Below are 21,023 nucleotides of genomic sequence, written 5' to 3' on the forward strand. Positions count from 1 at the left end.
TCCGGTCCCCGCCAGTTCCTTCACAATTGCCATAGTAAGAGACCTAACAAAGAACCACCATGGCTAAACAGCCATGTTAAAAAGGCAGTGAGAGAGAAAAGGGCAGCTTTTAAAAAATGGAAGTCAAATCCTAGTGAGGAAAATAAAGGAACATAAACACTCCCAAATTAAGTGTCATAATGTAGTAAGAAAAGCCAAAAAAGATTTTGAGGAACAGCTAGCCAAAAATTCAAAAAACGATAGTAAAATGTTTTTTAAATACATTAGAAGCAGGAAGCCCGCTAAAAAAGCAGTGGGGCCCTTGGACGATAAAGATATAAAAGGAGCGATCAAAGAAGACAGTGCCATTGCGGAGCGATTAAATGATTTCTTTGCTTCGGTCTTCACGGCTGAGGATGTTACAGAGGTTCCTAAATCTGAGCCAGCCTTTTTAGGTGACAAATCTGAGGAACTCACTCAGATTGAAGTGACATTAGAGGAGGTTTTGGAGTTAATTGATAAGCTGAATAGTAACAAGTCTCCAGGACCAGACGGTATTCACCCAAGTGTTCTGAAAGAACTCAAATGTGAAATTGCGGAGTTATTAACAGTGGTTTGTAACCTATCCTTTAAATCCACTTTGGTACCAAATGACTGGAAGACGGCCAATATAACGCCAATATTTAAAAAAGGCTCTAGAGGAGACTCTGGCAATTATAGACCGATAAGTTTAACATCAGTACCAGGCAAATTAGTAGAAACACTAGTAAAGAATAAAATTGCAAGGCACGTAGAAGAGCACGAATTGTTGGGCAAAAGTCAGCATGGTTTCTGCAGAGGGAAGTCGTGTCTAACTAATCTATTAGAATTCTTTGAAGGGGTTAATAAACATGCGGACAAGGGGCACCCAGTGGACATAATATACCTAGATTTCCAGAAAGCCTTTGACACGGTCCCACACCAAAGGCTTTTATGTAAATTAGGCGGTCATGGGATAGGAGGAAAGATCCTTTCGTGGATCGGGAATTGGTTAAAAGACAGAAAACAAAGGGTGGGAATAAATGGTAAATTTTCACAATGGAGGAGGGTAACTAGTGGTGTTCCCCAGGGGTCAGACCTGGGACCAATCCTGTTCAACTTGTTCATCAATGATCTAGAAAATGAGGTAAGCAGTGAGGTGGCAAAGTTTGCAGATGACACCAAGTTGTTCAGGACAGTCAAAACGAAAAGGGATTGTGAAGAACTACAAAAAGATCTCAGCAAACTGAGTGATTGGGCAGCAAAATGGCAAATGAAATTTAATGTGGGTAAGTGTAAGGTAATGCATGTTGGAAAAAATAACCCAAATTACACGTACTACGTGATGGGGTCAAATTTAGCTACGACAGATCAGGAAAGGGATCTTGGAGTTATAGTGGATAGTTCTCTGAAGACATCCACGCAGTGTGCAGCGGCAGTTAGTAAGGCAAATAGGATGTTAGGAATTATTAAAAAAAGGGATCGATAATAAGACAAAAGATATCATACTTCCCCTATATAAAACTATGGTACGCCCACATCTCGAGTACTGCGTGCAGATGTGGTCTCCTCACCTCAAAAAAGATATATTGGCATTAGAAAAGGTTCAGAAAAGGGCGACTAAGATGATTAGGGGCTTGGAATGGGTCCCATATGGGGAGAGGCTAGAGAGACTGGGACTCTTCAGTTTGGAAAAGAGGCGATTGAGGGGCGATATGATAGAGGTATATAAAATCATGAATGGTATGGAGAAAGTGAATATAGAAAAATTATTTACCTTTTCCCATAATACAAGAACTAGGGGACACCAAATGAAATTGATGGGTAGTAGGTTCAAAACTAATAAAAGGAAATTTTTCTTCACACAGCGCAGTCAACCTGTGGAACTCCTTGCCCGAGGAGGCTGTGAAGGCTAGGACTCTATTAGGGTTTAAAAAAGAGCTTGATAAATTTTTGCAGGTTAGGTCCATAAATGGCTATTAGCCAGGGATAAAGTATGGTGCCCTAGCCTTCAGAACAAGGGCAGGAGATGGATGGCAGGTGATAAATCACTTGATCATTGTCTTCTGTTCTCCTTCTCTGGGGCACCTGGCATTGGCCACCGTCGGCAGATGGGATGCTGGGCTGGATGGACCTTTGGTCTGACCCAGTATGGCCATTCTTATGTTCTTATGTTATGTTCTTATCGGCTGCAGACGGAATCCGCTCAGGCTAAGGCCAGAGTCAGATTACTTAGTGGTTTTTTTCCACGTGTAATTTGTTGTTTTTCGGTTATTAAACAAAAAAAAAAAAAAAAAAAAAAACGGGAAAAGAGAGGAGCGGAGAAGAACAGAGCGGACGTGAAAGGCCATTAGGCCTCCCGCTGCTGCAGGCGGGTGATCACTCTTTGAGGAGGAAAGGCACGGATTAAGTGCTAAGTACCCTCTTAACAATAAAGGACTCACCACAATGTCCTCTTCAGGTTTTTACACAGCGTGAGTCATACTGTGAAGCTATGCTGGCCTCCGTGGGGCATAGCGAAGGCATCCGACGCCTGCAGGAATTGCAGGCTACCCGGCCGCGTTTCTCACTGTGCTCTGAGCTCCCCGACCCCCATGCAGAAATGGAGGGAACTCTCCCTGCCTCGATCCTTGCATCTGCAGCAAGCAGGACGAGCGGAGCACACAGCTACCAGCCGTCTTCCCTCCCTGGCTCGATCCTTGCCCTGCATCTGCAGCGAGCAGGATGAGCGGAGCACACAGCTACCGGCCGCATACTCAGGCGGCGGCACCGTCACAGGCGGCACAGTCCCCCGCGGCACCAGCGGTGCAGGGGTGCCAGGCACGGAGCCTGCAGGCACCGGAGGGGGATACCCGCGCAGCACCGCAGCTGACTGTGCCGAGCGTGGCGCTAACAGCGGGGCCGAGATTCCCGGCAGGGGAGGGGGCGGTGCCGGCCCCGCAGCAGAGGGGCGAGGCAACATCAAAAACCCGGCACCATAGTCCATCTCTGGACAGGGCTGCACTGCTGTTAGCACCAAGCCCTCCCTCTGTGATACACACGCCGCACCAAAGGCCTGTGTCTCCACCGGCCCATCAGGGGAAAAAGAAAAAAAAAAACGCCTTCTCCGTTCCTCCAGCCGATGTCACCACGGCTTGGGCCACCTTCACCATTTTCTGGGATTGGATCCCCCTGGAGTACTGTCACAAGCCAGTTTCACCTCTATCAGTGTCGCCTTGGAGGTCTTGCTCTCTCAGACATCGGGGGTACACACCCCGTGAGTGGTTCATGTCTCCATCTCCGGACCCTTGCCATGGGCGTCCCTATCAGGCTGGACACACAAACCACAGGCCTGCACCCAGGGGCAGGTCCCCACCCCCGGCCGCTCAATACCCCCGTGGGCGCTCCCGATCGGGGACAGAAACACAGTTGTCTCAAGGGGAGTTAAATTTAGAACCCCGAGACTTTCCTTCACAATCCTCCAGCGAGCAAGTGTGTCATCGCCTGCGGGAACCCGAGGGTTCAAGGGAGGTTTACCTTAGGGGTTTCTCCTCATCCTCCCCAGACGAGGCCATGGCCCCCAGGGATGTCTCTCCCTGGGATGACCTTAAACAGTTTCAGAAGCTGTTTTAAAGGGTGGCTTTCACGCATGACATTTAAATGGCACAGGTGCAGGAGAAACATCACAAACTCCTGGAAAATCTGAGACCCCCGGCTTCATCCAAAATTGCTATTCCGCTGGATGAAGCCATTCTGGAGTCAGCCATTACTATATGGCAGACTCCGGCCTCTGTTCCGCCTACGAATGGGAGAGCGGATAAGAAATACTTCGTCCCGGCAGAGGGCATGAAGTTCCTCTTCAGTCACCCACAACAAATTCTTTGGTGGTCGGGTCGTCCCAGCAGAGGTCAAAGGCTTCTCAGTACAAATTGGGGGATCAGACAAAGATGCTAAGAAGCTAGAGCTGTTTGGCAGGAAGGTATATTCCTCTCCTATCCTGCTATTGAGAGTGGCAAATTATGGGCACACCTAGCAAACCATAATTTTGATAATTACTCCGGGCTTACTCCCCTCAAGGATTCACTCCCGGAAGACAAAAAGCCGGTGTTAAAGGCGATTGTTCAAGAGGGCTACGCAGCATCGCAGACGGGAGTCCAGATTGTCCTGGACGTGGCGGACACGGCGGCATGCTCAACGACTACAGCAGTGGTCATGCATAGAGAATCCTGGCCCTAGACGTCGGGTATCTCGAGGGACCTACAGGCGAAGATCGTGGACCTTCCCTTTGATACACAAAAGCTGTTTTGCAGACTCAACCGACTCGGTCCCTCACTCCAGCAAGGACTCGAGAGCTACACTTAGAAGCTCAGGCATTTATACTCCCCCATACAGGAGGGAAAAATTTTATCCTCAGCAAAGACGCCACTCTTACAACCACAGCGTGCTCAATATCAAGGGGGCTACGGCCACGAGCGCTATCAATAGCGGCAACAGTACAGAACCCCTAGGCGACGTTCTCAACAAAGCCGTACGCCCTTGGGTCAGGCCTCAAAGGCTACAAGTTTGATGGGTGTGTCGGGGGCTGCACTATCAATACCCTCGCTCAATGCCACTCTCATCTCACGTTCCATCATCGCCTCAGACCGTTCCACTCCCAATGGCAAAAGATCACCACAAACATATGGGCGCTGGAGATCATAGCCACGGTTACGCGATCCCCTCCCAGTCGCTTCCACCGACGATGCCTCCCACCAGGCCTCACCTCAGGGGCGCTGCCACGAGGCGAGGCTCAAGCACAAGGTGACCCATCTTATATTCACAAGTGCGGTGGAAAGAGTGCCAGAATAATTCCAGGGGAAGGTTTTTATTCACGCTACTTCCTATCGGAGAAGAAAATGGGACACCGGAGGCCCATCTTCGATCTTTGGGGCCTCAACCGTTACTTGCGCAAGCAATGGTTTCAGATGATCACAGTTGCCTTGATACTCACGGCACTGGACGATGGAGACTGGGTTGCAGCACTCGACTTACGAGATGCTTACTTTCATATAACAATCCACCCGGCACACAGACGCTTCCTCCGCTTCACGGTCAGCCAGGAGCGCTTCCAGCACAGGGTTCTTCTGTTTGGCCTCTCCTCGGCCCCCAGAGTCTTACCAAAATCCTGGCAGTGGTGTCAGCCTACCTGCACAGACGGGGGGTGTTTATTTTTCCCATATCTGGGTGACTGCCTGCTAAGAGGGACCTCGAAGGCAGAGGTCTCGCGCATGATATGCGTCACAGCGAACACGTTTCTTCGCTGGGCCTAGTCATCAACCTCGCAAGTCGAAGTCTGAACCCACACAACATATAGAGTTCATAGGGGCACGCATCACCTCTATCACAGCAAGGGTGTACCTACCCGACGCCCACTTCCGCGCAATCAGTTCGCTGGTGCAAGTTATTACATACAGCCCCACGGTGCCGATCTTACCGTGCCTACAGCTGCTGGGCCATATGGCGGCAGCGACGTTTGTGGTACAGAATGCCAGGTTGCACATGTCAAGCCCATAGCATTGGCTGGCGAGCATTTACAAACCGGCATCCCACTCTGTCCACAGGGTGGTGTCGCCCGCAACAGAGGTGCGCAGATCCCTGGCGTGGTGGGAAAACCCCGAGAATCTGCTAGTGGGGGTGCCTTTTCACCAACCACGAATTTCTACTTTTCTTACTACCGACGCCTCCCACATGGGATGGGGAGCGCACATCGGCGACAAGGTAACGCAAGGGCTGTGGTTCCCTGCGGAACAGACACTGCACATATCCATACTGGAGCTCAGAGCAGTGTTCAACGCCTGCAAACATTTTCAAGATTACCTGCATGGCAAAGTAGTTGGGATTCAATACCAACAATACCTCCACTATGACCTACATCAATCAATAAGGAGGAGCACGATCCCATGCCCTATGTGCGGAAGCACTCCGATTGTGGAATCGGTGCATTGCCAACAACATAACGTTGAAAGCCTCGTACTTGCCGGGTGCGCACAACGTGAATGCAGACCAGCTGAGCAGGCATTTTGCAATCACGCACGAATGGCAGATCCGCTCCGATCTGCTACAGCGCATTTTTCGTACATGGGGGTTTCCCCAGATCGATATGTTTGCCACCCAGTACAACAACAACAACAACAACAAAAAAAAGTGTCCCCAGCACTGCTCCAGAGCAGGAGTGGGGCGGGGATCCCTGGGGGACGCTTTCATGTTTTTCATGGAAGGGCTCCCTACTTTACGCATTTCCCCCGCAGTTCTTATCCGCAAGGTCTTGCACAAAGTCGGAAGGGAGACAGCTCGCGCGATACTCATAGTCCCGCTTGGGATCGGCAGCAATGGTTTCCCTTGCTTCTGCACATGTCGGACCGCCCACCGCTCCCTCTACCGGTGGCGCCGGACTTACTCCCGCGGGATCAAGGGTCCATAGTGCACCCGCACCCTTAAGGTCTGCACCTACAAGCATGGCTAATCCATGGCTCAGCTCCTTAAAGAGCACATGTACGGAGGGAGCACAACAAGTCCTGGAATGTAGCCGAAGGACCTCCACCAGGAGGACTTACAAGCACAAATGGACTCGTTTCACAGCCTGGTGTTCTGCCAAGCAGTTAGCTCTCCTTGACGTTCCTATACCTGTAATATTAGAATACTTATTGGACCTCAAGAGAGGCGGGCTTTCTCTATCCTCGCTAAGGTCCACCTCGCCGCTATATCAGCCTTTTCGGCATACAGAGGAAGGGCCCATGGTATTCGCCCATCCTATCGTTACCAGGTTCTTGAAGGGGCTGGTAAACCTGTACCCCCTCCATCGTGGAATTTGGGCTTGGTGCTCAGCACGCTATCGGGTCCACCTTTTGAACCATTAGCCACAGTTCCCATATGTCTCCTTACGATAAAAACAACCTTCCTCCTTGCAACTATGTCAGCCAGCAGGGTGAGTGAGCTCGCGGCAGTGATGGCAGCGCCGCACTGCACAGTATTCTCAAAGGAGGCGGTAACTTTAAGGCTGCACCCAGCCTTTGTTCCAAAAGTCTCTCCGGAGTCCAATCTTAACGAGCCAATAGTTTTACTCTCGTTTTACCTGAAGCCTCACAGCTCCGGCAAGGAGGCACGCCTGCATCTCCTAAATGTGAGGAGGGCGTTGGCCTTCCACACAGACAGAACTAAGTCCTTCTGGAAAATGGACAGGCTTCTAGTCTTGCTCCTGGGTCAAAAGGAGAAGGTCTCTCTTCCCGGAGAATCTCAAAGCACATTGTGCCCTGTATAACAATGTGCTTCGAACTTCGAAAGACTCCTTTGCTGGCCCCGCCCAGGGCTCACTCCACCAGGGCCGTGGCGGCGTCAACAGCCTTATTCAAGGGCATCGCGTTAACAGACATCTGTAGAGCAGCGACCTGGTCATCCTATGACACCTTTGCCAAACATTATGCCCTGCCTTGGGTACTCTGAGAGGATACCCGTCTGTCGACAGCGGTCCTCTCGGGGGCAAGCTGCACATAAACCGATTACCCACCTCCTTACTTGGGTTACTGCTGGGTAGTCACCTATTGTGGAGCACCCACAGGGACCACTCGAAGAAGAAAGAGAAGTTACCCACCTGTAGTAATGATGGTTCTTCGAGATGTGTCCCCATGGGTGCTCCACCACCCGCCCATCCTCCCCGCTTCAGATCTCTGTCTAGTGTTTTTCAGGAGCATCCGAGGCGGTTGGTCAAGGAACTGGCGGGGACTGGATCGTGCATGCGACCGGGGGCGCGCAGAGGGGCGGCGCGCGCCGGCCCATGCGTGATCCAGGAGAAACTGCTGGAAGATTTCCGATCTGCGACACCGGGCGAGCCCGACACCTATTGTGGAGCACCCACGGGGACACATCTCGAAGAACCATCGTTACTACAGGTGAGTAACTCCTCTTTTGGTGTTCCAGCGACATATCTTTTTACTACTGGTTGATCAAATTTTGTATGAATAGTTTTGATTGCTGTAAGTGACCTAACAACCAAACTGCTTAAGAATATTGAGCCACTTTGGATATAGTTTGTTGAAAAAGTGTGTGTGTGTGTGTGTGTGTGTGTGTGTGAGACTGCTGAAGAGTAAGAGATTTTAGTTTTAATATCATTCAAACTGCAAGACAGTTTTGTTTTTCAAATTGGGAAATATTCAGTTTGAAGTTTTTCAGCAAGTATAATTAAGCAGTATGGAAAAATAATTTATCCTGATTAATTTGACTAAATGGCATAACTATCTGAATCACATATCAAGGGACTGGACCTTTGGTCGAGGTTTCCACTGCCCTTCAAGAATATCTGTATGTTTTGTCAATAAAATGACAAGGAGCAAAATAGGTCACAGAGTTGATTAACTACAAAGTCAGTTGGAGATGGAAAAAGAGGCAACTCTCCCTTTTTTTAGATCCAAATGAAGAACTTTGCACATGGGGGGGGGGTTGGGGGGGGAGGTGAGGAGAGAACTTCACCTAATGCAGTAGTGTGACCAAAAATCCCTATATAGCTACCCTCGGCTGCTGCTTCTTCATCTGTAGTAACTTCTGCTCCCCCCCTGCACTTGGAATTTAGAGAGGTGGGGCATCAACTTCTTGATATTGCCCCCACCATGCCACTAGATGCCTTTGAAGAGATTGTATGTGTACAGCCTAGCCTGTGTGCACAGAACCCTTAGGCCCTTCCATTCAGCACGTGGCCCTTAAGGCTGTGGTTTCATTTGTGTCTGGCAGATTTCACCACTGCCTCAGATGAGGTTCAGAATATCTTAATTGTTGCAAATCTGACAAACTTCTTAAAATTATAGGCTGACGATCTGCAGCCTGATGAGCACCAGAAAAGGGTTGACAGAGTATTATCTGCTCAAATGTGATTGGAATGACTCCTGAATTAATAACTGCATCTAGTTACTAAATAACAGCAAAAAGATTCAATATTCTCTGTTACTGGGAAGTATTATCCCCTGAGGAGTTGTAGACTATGCTATGTAGGAGGTATTTTCACAACAGTTTTATCCATTTGTTTTGTCTCTCTGTGTTGGAGTAAAGCAAGTGAAGAGGTTTAGTGAATGGGAAATCACTGTTCTATAAGGAAATGATATTTCATATAATGTAGCGGCTAAGTTGTGACTACAGCTGTTTTAAATATCAAGAATCCATATTTCAATAGAACCAAAGCCAGGCAATGTCTGCAGTGATAGCTCATTTCCTTCAGCTTAGGAAGATGGGTTGGAAAAAAGTTGCTTTTGTCAACTTGTCTGCCATTTCCATCTCCTGTGAGGGTGAATTTTTCTGAATAATTAATAACTTGGTACTTATGCCTGCCTCCAGCTCTCAGCTTTCTGTTATACCGACTGGCTGCTCCTTTGCTCCATCACTGAACCTTTCTTCCAGTGGCTTTCTATAGGTATTTGGAGAAGCATCTCATTAGACCAGACCATGGGTGTCGGAATAGCTCAAATCAAACTCCGGTGGGGTAGAATAGAAGGTTCATCTGGAATAGAAAGATAATTGAGTCCTCTTGAAATTGACTAGTTCAGGTGTCTGATTAGTGGTCGCTTCTGCACAGGAATGCATAGATGTGCTTTCCTTCTTTTAGTTTGTTTTCCATTCTGTTCCTCTGTTTGCTATTCTGCCTTCCCCTCTTCCTTTTGCTTGTTGCTTTTGCGCTCTTTTTCTTATCACTGCATTCTGTAAAGTTCCTTTGTGGCCCTGCCCCACGTATGCCCCGGTTGCTCCTGCTGCAAATCACAGGCTAAATTCCCTGCAAGGGTTCTCTTCTTGTCTCTTTGAGGGTGAGGGTAGGCTGAGGTTAATTTTTGGCCCTTACAGTCTGCTTTTTTTGGAAATATAATGAGGTGACATTTTCTCCCATTTCTTCAGTATCTGGGTGTATTTTGTCATCCAGTTGCTTGTAGCTTTATTCTGGAGAGAAATGTTCTGAGCCGTATGAGATGCAGGACTGGTTCCCAGTTTGTGAAGAAATCTGTTGGATTTTCATTTTCTTGGTATGTAAAACTTGCTGAAGAATTTCAGGTTATAAAAGTTGATGAGCCAAGATTGGAAGGAGTGGGAGTGTTTAGCAACAAGGCTAGCCAAAGGAGGTACATTCTAGAGGAATACTGTGACATTTGGCATATATGTGTCGATTTCCCCAACTGGTGAATAACCGTTTTTCTCCTGTACTGTGATTTGGGATGCTGTTAGTAAAATTCAGTGAAGAGTGAGATTCATTGGTCTAGAACAGCAGTGCTTACTCTGTCAGCGTGGAAGATTTGGGGTTTTGAGGAATGGAGGACATCAGTATTTATTCCCTGTGAGCTGTAGGATTGTGTAAACGCTTGGCAGAAATTCAGATGCTGCCCAGCTGATTAGCAGAGCACCGCGACATATTTGTGTTTCCCGTTGGGTGGTGCATATACTCACATGCTTCATTGTGCATAAATTTATTCTGCACATGGATGAAAAAATCCACACATGGATGGAAAAGATTAGAAGGAACATTGGAGGACAGTCTTCAAAATGCTATGCAAAATTTGGTGCCTTTAGGTAGTTTGTTTGCTGAAGCAGAATACCTAACACATGCTAGCATGTTTAACACAATAGTTACCCAATGGGAAGAATGAGAGAGCCACGAAAGACAGGAAGAAAACAGCATCTGAGACAGAAAGGAAGACCTTGAAGAGGACGGACAGATCTCACTGTTTTGTCTTGAAATAAGACAAACCAATCTTTAACACATTTAATATTGGGTATTCATAAGTTATCTTGTATTGGACAGAAGAAAATCTATGTGTTTTTAACATGAACAAATACATTATATATTAGAAAATTATTTAAATTAAATATCAATCAGACAATGGTTAAAAACAGTTTGCAATCCTTCTGATATTTTATTCCTTCCTGAGGTTGGTCATATGTACGAGGGATCAGATGATCTTACTCAGAGGAATCCTTTAATTTGAACTGGTGCTCACATTATGTTTTTATTTGAAAGTGGTGATAGCTAGTTAAATTGTTGTGCTGGAGAAAGCTGTTCCACATATCAAAAGTAACTTTGAGAGTTAAGTCACTGATACTTGTTATCTGTAGTACATAAAACTCAGGTGGGCTGTTGATGAAATGGTTCACTGTTCAGGTGTGTTGTGGTCATTCTGTGCTCATAGAAGTTGGTTATATAACGTGTTTTCTTCTCCTGAATTCATAATATCTCTTGTGAAATCTCTGATTGTGCCTAACTCAGTAGCTTCTGTAAACATTCCAGTCAATTTTGTTCTTGAACTTCCTGTTGTTTACACAGTGGCTTTTCCTAGAACCACGTTGTTTTGAAAGGTAGTGAACGGAGGAGTCTGACTGAGAGAGGACTGGAGTTCTGTAGATTTTGTGTTGCATGATTGAATCTTCCAGTTAGCATCTCACTTCTCTGCACTGAGTCAGAAAGCCAGCGTAAAAAAGGCTGATTAGTGGCAAACTGGCCTTGATCTTGCTTGTAAGTGATTGAGCTGTGTTGCCCAAATGCTCTACAAAACTGGAGTGTATTTGCATGTCTCTGGGATATCTTTAAATAGTACAAATTAGTGAGAGACCCACTTACCAGCAGTCATTTCCTCTCTTAATACCTTTGAACTTCAGACCGTGTCAGCCTTCAATATCCCCACGCAGCGAAACAGCACCGATTCCAGTTCCCACACAGTTACGGAATTATCAGCGTATAGAGCAGAATCTTACATCTACTGCCAGCCCTGTGTCAAACCCCCATGGATCACCGAGGTGAGTTAGTTTTTTTTTTCCCCCGCCCCCCTTGGCCTTCAATTGTGTTTTATATATGAAAAGATGGCCTGTTCTCTTGCATCATAAATTACTGCCAGAGTTACTTTTGTGTAAGCTGAATTATACACTGAATGTCAATGTTTTTCACCAGATAATTCAAAACAGACTTTAGAATGAGTACAAATGTTAGTTCACCACAAGCTGTGGCTACATGGCTGGTAGGAAAACCATACGTTATACTTGGTTTTTCCATTCTAAAATGTTGCCCAAGGAACTAAAAGGCTGAATTTTGCTCTCCTGTCCTCCTGTATTCTGTAGCTTTATGTCAGGCACTGAATTGTCAGTAATAAGTTCTTAATGGTTTTATTTCACAAGTTAACGATAGGATGAATACATGCTTTGTTTTACTAGGACATCAAGGGACAGATTATTGTTTGTGTATTAATTGGTGGTTCATAATAATAAAAAGCTCTTCTTGCGAACTAGACTTGCTGTTTCCTGACCCACTATGACTTTCAGTCTTTGTCCTGTATTCCAAAGAGCCTTGGGAATGGGAAAGAAACTGCCCCTTTCACAAGGTTTACTATTCTACTTTGATCAGAGAGATAGCCGAGTTAGTCTGTGTCTTCAAAAACAAAACAACAAGAAGTCCTGAGGTACCTTCTAGACAAACAGACGTTGTGGAGCATAAGCTGTCATGGGCAAAGACCTGGTTCGTCAGGTGCATGAGTGGAGTCCTCTGAAACCCCCCTGCTCGTGCATCTGACAAAGCGGGTCTTTGCCCACGAAAGCTTATGTTCCAAAATATCTGTTAGTCTATAAGGTGCCTGCTTGTTGTTTATGCTACTTTTGTTTGAGTAAGGTAAATGCTGCTATCATGACCATACAACGAGATAGGTCTCTGGCTTTCTGTCCCTTTATCAGTTTCTTCTTTTCTTGTCCTCTAACAGCCAGCCGCTTTGCTCCTTGTTTGCTGGTTAACCACACCATGTGCTTAGGTACTATTTGCAGTATGAGGATGGGATTTCCAGCCTGTTTCTCTTATTTCTGTACCCACTCAAGGCACACCCTTAAATTCAAGAGGCAGATTACTTGAAACCTCGTTTTTGTGTTAAAAATCAGTCTTATCTGGGCTTTTCATGATTTCTAATTTTGAGGCTATAATGCTGCAGTTTGGCAAGGGCCTTACTTTGTTTTTAATAACTTATTCCCAACAGCTGATCCACATACCCGGTGCAGTACTTCAAAATCTTGTGATGGGTATATTCTCAACTCCCTTTTCCTGCCTTAATGATCAACATTTGTGTTGGAGTCTGTTTCTGTTGCCTGCTTTCCCACTCAATTGTGCATGCAGCAATGGGAGTTCACAGGGGTTCATGCTCTGTTGTGGGCTTAGTCGCACAAGCTATTACAACTGGTGTCTGAAATGGCAAAATGAGTTGTCTAAAGATTGGGAACATTTGTGCTAAATGACTTCTAGTTTGTAATATATTGCAGCAGTGTCGAGTTGTGATTCCAATTTATGACCAAAGGATATAAAATGCTGCTTTGTTATTGGTGTACAGGGTTCAATTTAAGGCTCATTAAAATGGTATTTGGATAAGCTTCAACTTATATGTCAGCCCAAAAAGGTCAAGAGCTTGTTTTGGGTTTGATCTGTTTAGATCTGCGGCGGTGAGGCGGTCTAATACCAGCCCCATGGGCTTTCTGAAGATGGGTTCCTGTTCACCAGTACCAGCAGATACTGCGCAAGGTGTTGGACGGAGGTTGTCCACAGGGTCTTCCAGACCGTACTCCCCATCACCATTAGGTAACCTCACAATCAAGAGGTAATGAGAGGGGGTAGATCAGGAATAAAAGCTTTGATATGAGGGTACCTCGTAAATTCAAATATTGTCCATTTTGCTTTAATTTTCAAAAGTGGCTCAAGTTAAGTGATTGGAGAAAGCATGTTTAAAAGAAGCCTTCAGTCTGTTGTGCTCGTACAGTTTTCCTTGCTTTGTAAGTAAGGCAGACATGCAAACTTATATTTTTGCCTTTAATTTGCATAGTTGGAACCATACCTGAGCAACTGCTTGGGCACTGTTGCTGTGGTCAACCTCAAGGGCATGAATCCAGGAGTAGAAACGCCTCAGGTGAGTGGCATTAGACTGGGTTTCATTTCACTATAGACCTGAAAGCACAGAACAAATGGTTTTAGCCCCACTTAAAATAGCCTTTCTGTGCCTCCATAGCCTCACATAAATACTTTTTGGAAAAGGTATCTAGGTCACCATTCTCCATCCCTGTCATCTGACCATAAGAAACTGACTCATCTCTGTTGTTCACTATATTAAAGAACAACTCTTAATTCTACCCTCCTAAAGGCTGTTGACCCAGGATGGAAATTAACTTGGAATAAAATCAGTAGCAGTAATGTACTTCTAAAAATGTAGTTGTGATAAAGAGCATGTCATAAAGATTGGCAGCAAGGAATATCATGTCTGTTTTCAACATTCCCATCCTCATACCCTCAGGGAACTGATCAGTGCCTGACATTAGCCTTGCTAGGCATTCAATAAACTTACTTCTTCGAGTGGTCCCCGTGGGTGCTCCACAGCAGGTGTTGGACTCACCCTGGCACAGCAGATCGGAGATTTCCAAGCTATAGCTCGTCAGATCACGCATATGTAGCAACGTGCTGGCCCTTAGCGTGTTTGGTCATGCGTGTGATCCGGTCCATGCCAGTTTCTCTCAACCACCAGCGTCTGCAGACAGACTTTGCTTAGGCTCTGATGTCTGAAAAGATAAGACCCTTTATTTGTTTTACTGGTTTCTAGTTTTTTAAGAACTGTTCCTTAAAATCCCATGAAAGCTCACCTAATAAACTATTTTGCCAGTCTTTAAAGTGCTACTTGACTGCTTTTTGTTTTAAAATCCTTTACTGTATATAGTTTTTTTTTTCCTTAGAGAGAGAGAGAGAGAGAGAGAGAAGTAGTAGTAAGAAGTGGGGGGAAGCTCTGCCCACCAGAGTTTTCTTATCTTAGCATAGCCCTGTTAACACTTATCTACAAACTGTTTTGTTGTTCTTAGTACCTGTTAAGTACCCTCGTTAAAGTTAAGCTATATTAAGTCATTCAAAAAAAAAAGTCTCCGGTGGGCTTCAAGAAGTGCAAGTCATGCCATGCAGCCTCTGACTGCCAAGCAAATGTATTTGCTGTCTGGATGAGGGCCATGTGCCTCAAAAGTGTCTTCATTGCTCTAAACTCACTGCTAGAGCGAGGAAGGACAAAGAAATGAGGCTGAAGATGATTTTATTTGAAAAGGCTTTTCAGCCTGAAACAACCAATCTGACTCCCTCAGAAGGCCCATCAGCACCTCAAAAGTGGAAGGCGACTTCTCTGACCTCCACAGGTCATAAGAGAAAGAAAACGTCTCCTACTCAATCCTTGCCTGCCACAAGCAAGACGAGTGAGAGACAGAGCCGGGATGCATCTATATCTGAAGGACACGCTAGGCCCAGGGAACAGAAGACATTGCCTGGGTCTCCAGACTTCCAAAGATGCAGCACTGAAGATCCCTCAGGCATCTAAGCGGCCGGTGCTGGAGACTATGGCACTGAGGCAAACAACCCCGGCACTGAGAGCATCGGAACCAGAGGCCCTGGAACGGGGACTTGCGGTGCCAAAGACCTCTGGTTGTGCGGAACCGCAGGCCATGGTACCAAGTGCGGAACTGGCAGCACCAATACCTGTGCCGAAACCTTCGGCACCGGGCATGGCACCATCCGTATCGGCACCAGGGAAATCATGTTCTAAGACACAGCACTGAAGCCCCTCCCTGGACCTCTTTATTATACCATCCCCTCTGTCTCTGAGCTCTCCTCCATAGTCATACATACCAAGAAGACCCTTGATACCACCATCGCTGTTCCTTAGGCCACCGTCTCCATTCTGTGGCCTCCCTCTCCCTGGCTTGGACCCCCCTCTCACCTGACATTCGACAATCGCATCATCTACAAGGATACCCCTACAGGGTATCCCCACCCCTATCTATGTCATCTAGGCAGTCTCATTCCTTCCACCATCATAGATACAGGCAACACTCACATTCCAGATCCTCATCACCAGGCTTATGTCCCTGCCACTACGTACTCCCATGCTATCGGGAGGACTGTCACCGGCACTGATGTTACTCAAGGACCAGGGATAGATCACAGCATCCATGCCCCTCCATATAGACAATCCTCACTGCCTCCTCCAAGGAGGCAGCATCTATCCCCTCCAAGACAGGATCCAGAATCAGCTGTTGATCCGCCATTGGAACACCTAGGGGAGCTAACGCAGGAAGTGTCTGAAGAACAGACAGAGGTATATCAGATGGATGCCTCTTTGTCCTAGCCGGATGAGGCGGTCCATTGCAGGAGATTTATCCCCTCCGGATGACCTCAGGCAGTTTCAGGAACTGTTCAGAAGGGTTGCCCAGTCTCAGGTTATACAGTTGGTGGAGGTACAAGAGAGACAGCACAAACTTCTAAAAAATCTGAGACCTCCTACATCATCAAAGAGAGCCATCCCATTGGATGAGGCCATCACAGAGGCTGCTACAGACATCTGGCAAACTCCAGCTTCTATTCTGCCAATCAATAAGAGGGCAGACAAAAAGTACTTTGTGCTGTCAAAAGGAATGGAGTTTTTATTTAACCACCCCCAACCGAATTCCCTTGTCATGGAATCCTCCCAGCAGAGATCAAAGACACCACAATACAAATCTACTGTCAGATAAGGATGCAAAGAGACTAGATGTATTTGGGCGGAAGGTATATTCATCCTCCACTCTACTGCTACTTGTGGCTAACTATGCTGCACACCTCTCTAACCATAATTTTGATAATTATACAAAACTGATATCACTCATGAACTATCTCCCAGACGATAAGAAGCCAATCCTAAAGGCTATATTCCAGGAAGGGTACGCGACCTCACATACAGGAGTCCAAATTGCGCTCGACGTGGCGGACACGGCACATTCCACTGCCACTACCGTGGTGATGCAACAAGTATCCTGGCTGCAGACATCAGGAGTCCCTAAAGAATTACAAACAAAAGTTGAGGACCTTCCTTTTGATAGATTAAAACTGTTCACTGAAACCACGGACGCGGTCCTCCACTCCAGCAAGGACTCGAGAACCACGTTAAGAACGGTGGGTAAGTACACTCCTCCTTACAGGAGGAAGAGGTATTACCCATACCAGTGTCACTACGCCCTCCAACCTCAGCGCCCACAGTACCAGTGGGGTTATGACCCAGGCGCCAACAACATCAAAGACCATCTAGGCAACGTACCCAGCAAGGCTGTAACCCTGCACCACAGGCAGCCAGGCAGCAAGTTTAACTACTGCATCAAGGACTGCGACACCACACCCATCACTCAGTGCCAACAGTCGCTTCATCCCCTGTTTCACCACCGCCTCAGACCATTCTACCGGCAGTGAGAAAATTATCACCACAGACAAATGGGTACTAGAAATCATTGCTGTGGGATACACCATCCCATTCCGCACACTTCCGCCAACAAAACCCCCTACCCAGTCTCTCCTCAGGGACCCCTCTCACAAGACCTTGGTAAAACAAGAGGTCGATCATCTCATCTCCAGAGTAGCTGTGGAGAGAGTCCCGGACAAGTTCCAGGGGAAGAGTTTCTATTCATGTTACTTCCTCATGGAAAAGAAGAGGGAGCTGGCAACCAATACTAGACTTACAGGCTCTCAATCGTTAATCTGCAAGCAGCGTTTCAAGATGGTTACTATTACTTCTGTAGTCACAGCACTGGATGATGGGGATTGGTTCACAGCCCTCGACTTACAAGATGCGTACTTCCACATAACCATTCATCCTGCACACAGGTGTTTTTCTCCGTTTCACCGTGGGCAAAGTTCTGCCCTTCGGCCTGTCTTCACCGCCCAGAGTCTTTACAAAGACATTCTCAGTAGTGTCAGCTTTCCTGCATCATCAAGATGTCTTCATCTTCCCATACCTGGACGACTGCCTCTTTAAAGGTGCCTCGCGAGTGGATGTCTTATGCATGATAGACATTACTGTAAAGATGTTCCACTCCTTGGGCCCCATTATTGACTTCCAGAAGTCAATGATGGAATCTACACAGGACGTAGAGTTCATAGGAGCGCACCTCAGTTCCATCATGGCGAGAGTGTATCTACCATACATTTTCATGCTATCCAGTCTCTGATTCAGGTGCTGGTAGGCAACCCCACAGTACAAGTATTAACTTGCCTGCACCTTCTGGGACACATGGCCGCCGCCACATCTGTGGTACAGAATGCCAAGTTGCGCTTTCGTCACATCCAGCACTGGCTGGTGACCATGTATGTACCAACGAAACATACCTCTCACAAGAAGGTGTCGCCCACAATAACGGTGCAAAAGTCACTGAGATGGTGGGTGGACCCCAAGAATCTACTGGGGTCCACTTTCACCAACTGCAAACCACGTTTTTTCTTATGACTGATGCTTCCCACGTAGGATGGGGAGCACATATGGGAAACAGATCAGTGCAAGGGTGATGGTCCCATAGGGAGAAGGCAGTGCACATAAATATGCTGGAACTAAGGTCAGTGTTCAAGGCATGCAAGCGCTTCCTACAATACCTACAACACAAAGTAGTCGGCATCTATACTGACAACATTTCCATGATGTAGTATATCAATCGACAGGGCGGAGCCAGATCTCGCACACTGTGCGGAGGCTGTCCGCCTGTGAAACTGGTGCATTCCAAATGACGTAATCCTGAGAGCCTCATGCTTAACAGGCACCACCAATGTGCAGGCCGACCACCTGAACAGGCACTTTGCTCTCGATCACAGATCCGTCCTGATCTGCTTTGATATATCTTCCAGCATATGGGGGGTTTCCTCGAATAGACCTGTTTGCAACCTCCAACAACAAGAAATGCCCTCAATTTTGTTCCAGAGCAGGCATCAGTCTGGGCTCATTGGGGGATGTTTTCCTTCTGTCATGGAAGGGCCCCTTACTTTATGCATTCCCTCCTCCAGTACTCATCCACAAGGTCCTGGAAAAGGCAAGGATGGAGAGGGCATACTTGATACTTATAGCCCCAGCATGAGACTGTCAACACTGGTTTCCCCTGCTACAAAGTGTGTTGTGCTGCCAACCACTCCTCCTCCTGATTGTTTCAGACCTCCTCACACAGAACCAGGGAGCCCTGAGGCACCCTCAGCCTCAAACATTACACCTCAAGGCATGGCTAATCCTTGGCTCAGAGCCTTAGAGTCTTTATGCTTGGAAAGGGTTAAAGAGGCCCTAGAATGCAGCCCACGAGCCTCCACCCAGAAGACTTGTGTGTACAAGTGGAAACGCTTTACATCCTGGCGCTTATCCAAGCGATTGAACCCCGTAGAGGTCCTGGTTCCTGTGATGTTGGATTATCTACTGGATCTAAAACAAGGTGGAGGGGGCTCTCCCTGCCATCACTAAAGGTCCACCTGGCAGCTAGATCAGCCTTCCAGCACACAGTAGACTGATCAACTGTCTTCGCCCATCCTGTTACAGCACGGTTCCTGAAAGGCCTCATGAGTTTATACCCTCCTCACAAGCCAACAGCGCCCTCATGGAGCTTAGATCTGGTTCTGGACATGCTGTCTAGGCCACCCTTTGAACCCCTAGCCACCGTTTCACTTTGCCTACTTACCTTAAACACAACATTTCTTCTCACTGTCGCATCTGCCTGTAGAGTAAGCAAGCTGGCTGCAGTATAGGGCGGGGTCGCCATTACAAGTTTCTCCAAAGATGCGATAATACTACGTTTACATCCCGCGTTCCTCCCAAAGATCTCCTCGGAGTTCCATATTAATGAGCCGATAATTCTACCATCCTTCTATCCTAAGCCACATACCTCGAATAGGGAGGTGCAGCTTCCTGCACTTGATGTGAGGGGGGCACTGGCCTTCTATGTAGACAAAACCAAACCCTTCCGAAAGACGGACATACTGCTGGTGTCACTTGCACGCAGATCAAAAGTAGCAGGATTACCCCTCGCAAACAGTTTCAAATATTATCACGTCCTGCATAAAGATGTGCTACTCATTACATAAGACCCCTTTACCAATTCTCCCCAAGGCTCACTCCACTAGAGCAATGGCGGCTTCGACAGCCTTCTTCAGAGGAGTCCCCTTGAAGGACATTTGCAGAGCAGCAACATGGTCGTCCTGTGACATGTTTGCCAAGCACTAAGCACTTCATTGGCTACTGGAGGAGGGTGCACACCTACCGACAGCTGTCTTCTTAGGAGTAAGCCATACATAATCCAGTACCTACCACCATGATTTTGGGTCGCTGCTAGGTAGTCGCCTACTGTGGAGCACCCATGGGAACCACTCGAAGAAGAAAGAGAAGTTACTCACTTGTGTAGTAACGATGGTTCTTCGAGATGTGTCCCTGTGGGTGCTCCGCTACCCACCCGTTCCTCCCCACTTCCGAGTTCTGCTTTGTTTTTCAGAGGCACCCAGGGCAGTCATTTCAAGGAACTGGTGCGGACCGGATCACGCACGTGACCAAAAGTGCGTGGAGGGCCAGCGCTTTTCTACACACCCGTGATCTGACGAGGTACAGCTTGGAAATCTCTGATCCGCAGCACTGGGGCGAGCCCGATACCTACTGTGGAGCACCCCCGGGCACACATCTCAAAGAACCATCATTACTACACAAGTGAGTAACTTCTCTTTCCTCATAAATCATTAGGGCATTCAGGCAGCAAACCAAGGAAGGAGTAGATAGGGTTTTGTGATGCTTTATTTGTTTACCATTTAAGATGGATCCTTGCAGTAGCCTCAAAAGTGATGCATAGGGACTGCTCAAAACACACCACGTCATTTGTGAGGTTTAAATAGTGACTCGCAACCCATGTTCTTCCATTTCTCTCCTCTTCAAGGGACACCTGTGTCTGAACTATCTAAAATGTTAAGCGTCTTACTGTGAAATAGAAGGGATCGCAAGGGCCGTCTAGTTTAACATCTCGTCAAGATGCAGGATTTGTTGTGTCTACACCATCCAAGACAGATGGCTATCCAGCCTCTTTTTGAAAACCTCCAACAAAAGAGCCTCCACAACAGGGTAGATTTAAAAAATGAATTTTCTTTAAGTCCATCAATAAAATACTAAATTGCTAATTTTAAAAAATAGCACTTATCACAGACATGCTATCCATACGTTTACAGTCTCATAAAAATGAATTAA

The 21,023-nt window shown here is 46.9% G+C and overlaps 1 protein-coding gene across 2 annotated transcripts in view; it reads left to right on the plus strand.

Moving 5' to 3' along the window:
- ULK2 (unc-51 like autophagy activating kinase 2) overlaps positions 1-21,023 on the plus strand; it is a 77,558-nt gene that overhangs the window by 40,933 nt on the left and 15,602 nt on the right. For both annotated transcript variants that reach the window (XM_075013605.1, XM_075013606.1), the window contains exons 16-18: positions 11,635-11,772; positions 13,437-13,582; positions 13,824-13,907. In XM_075013605.1, coding sequence (XP_074869706.1) covers positions 11,635-11,772; positions 13,437-13,582; positions 13,824-13,907 — 368 coding nt within the window. The remainder of the gene's footprint in view (positions 1-11,634; positions 11,773-13,436; positions 13,583-13,823; positions 13,908-21,023) is intronic.

Source organism: Carettochelys insculpta, chromosome 19, assembly GCF_033958435.1.
Source record: "Carettochelys insculpta isolate YL-2023 chromosome 19, ASM3395843v1, whole genome shotgun sequence".
NCBI lineage: Eukaryota > Metazoa > Chordata > Testudines > Carettochelyidae > Carettochelys > Carettochelys insculpta.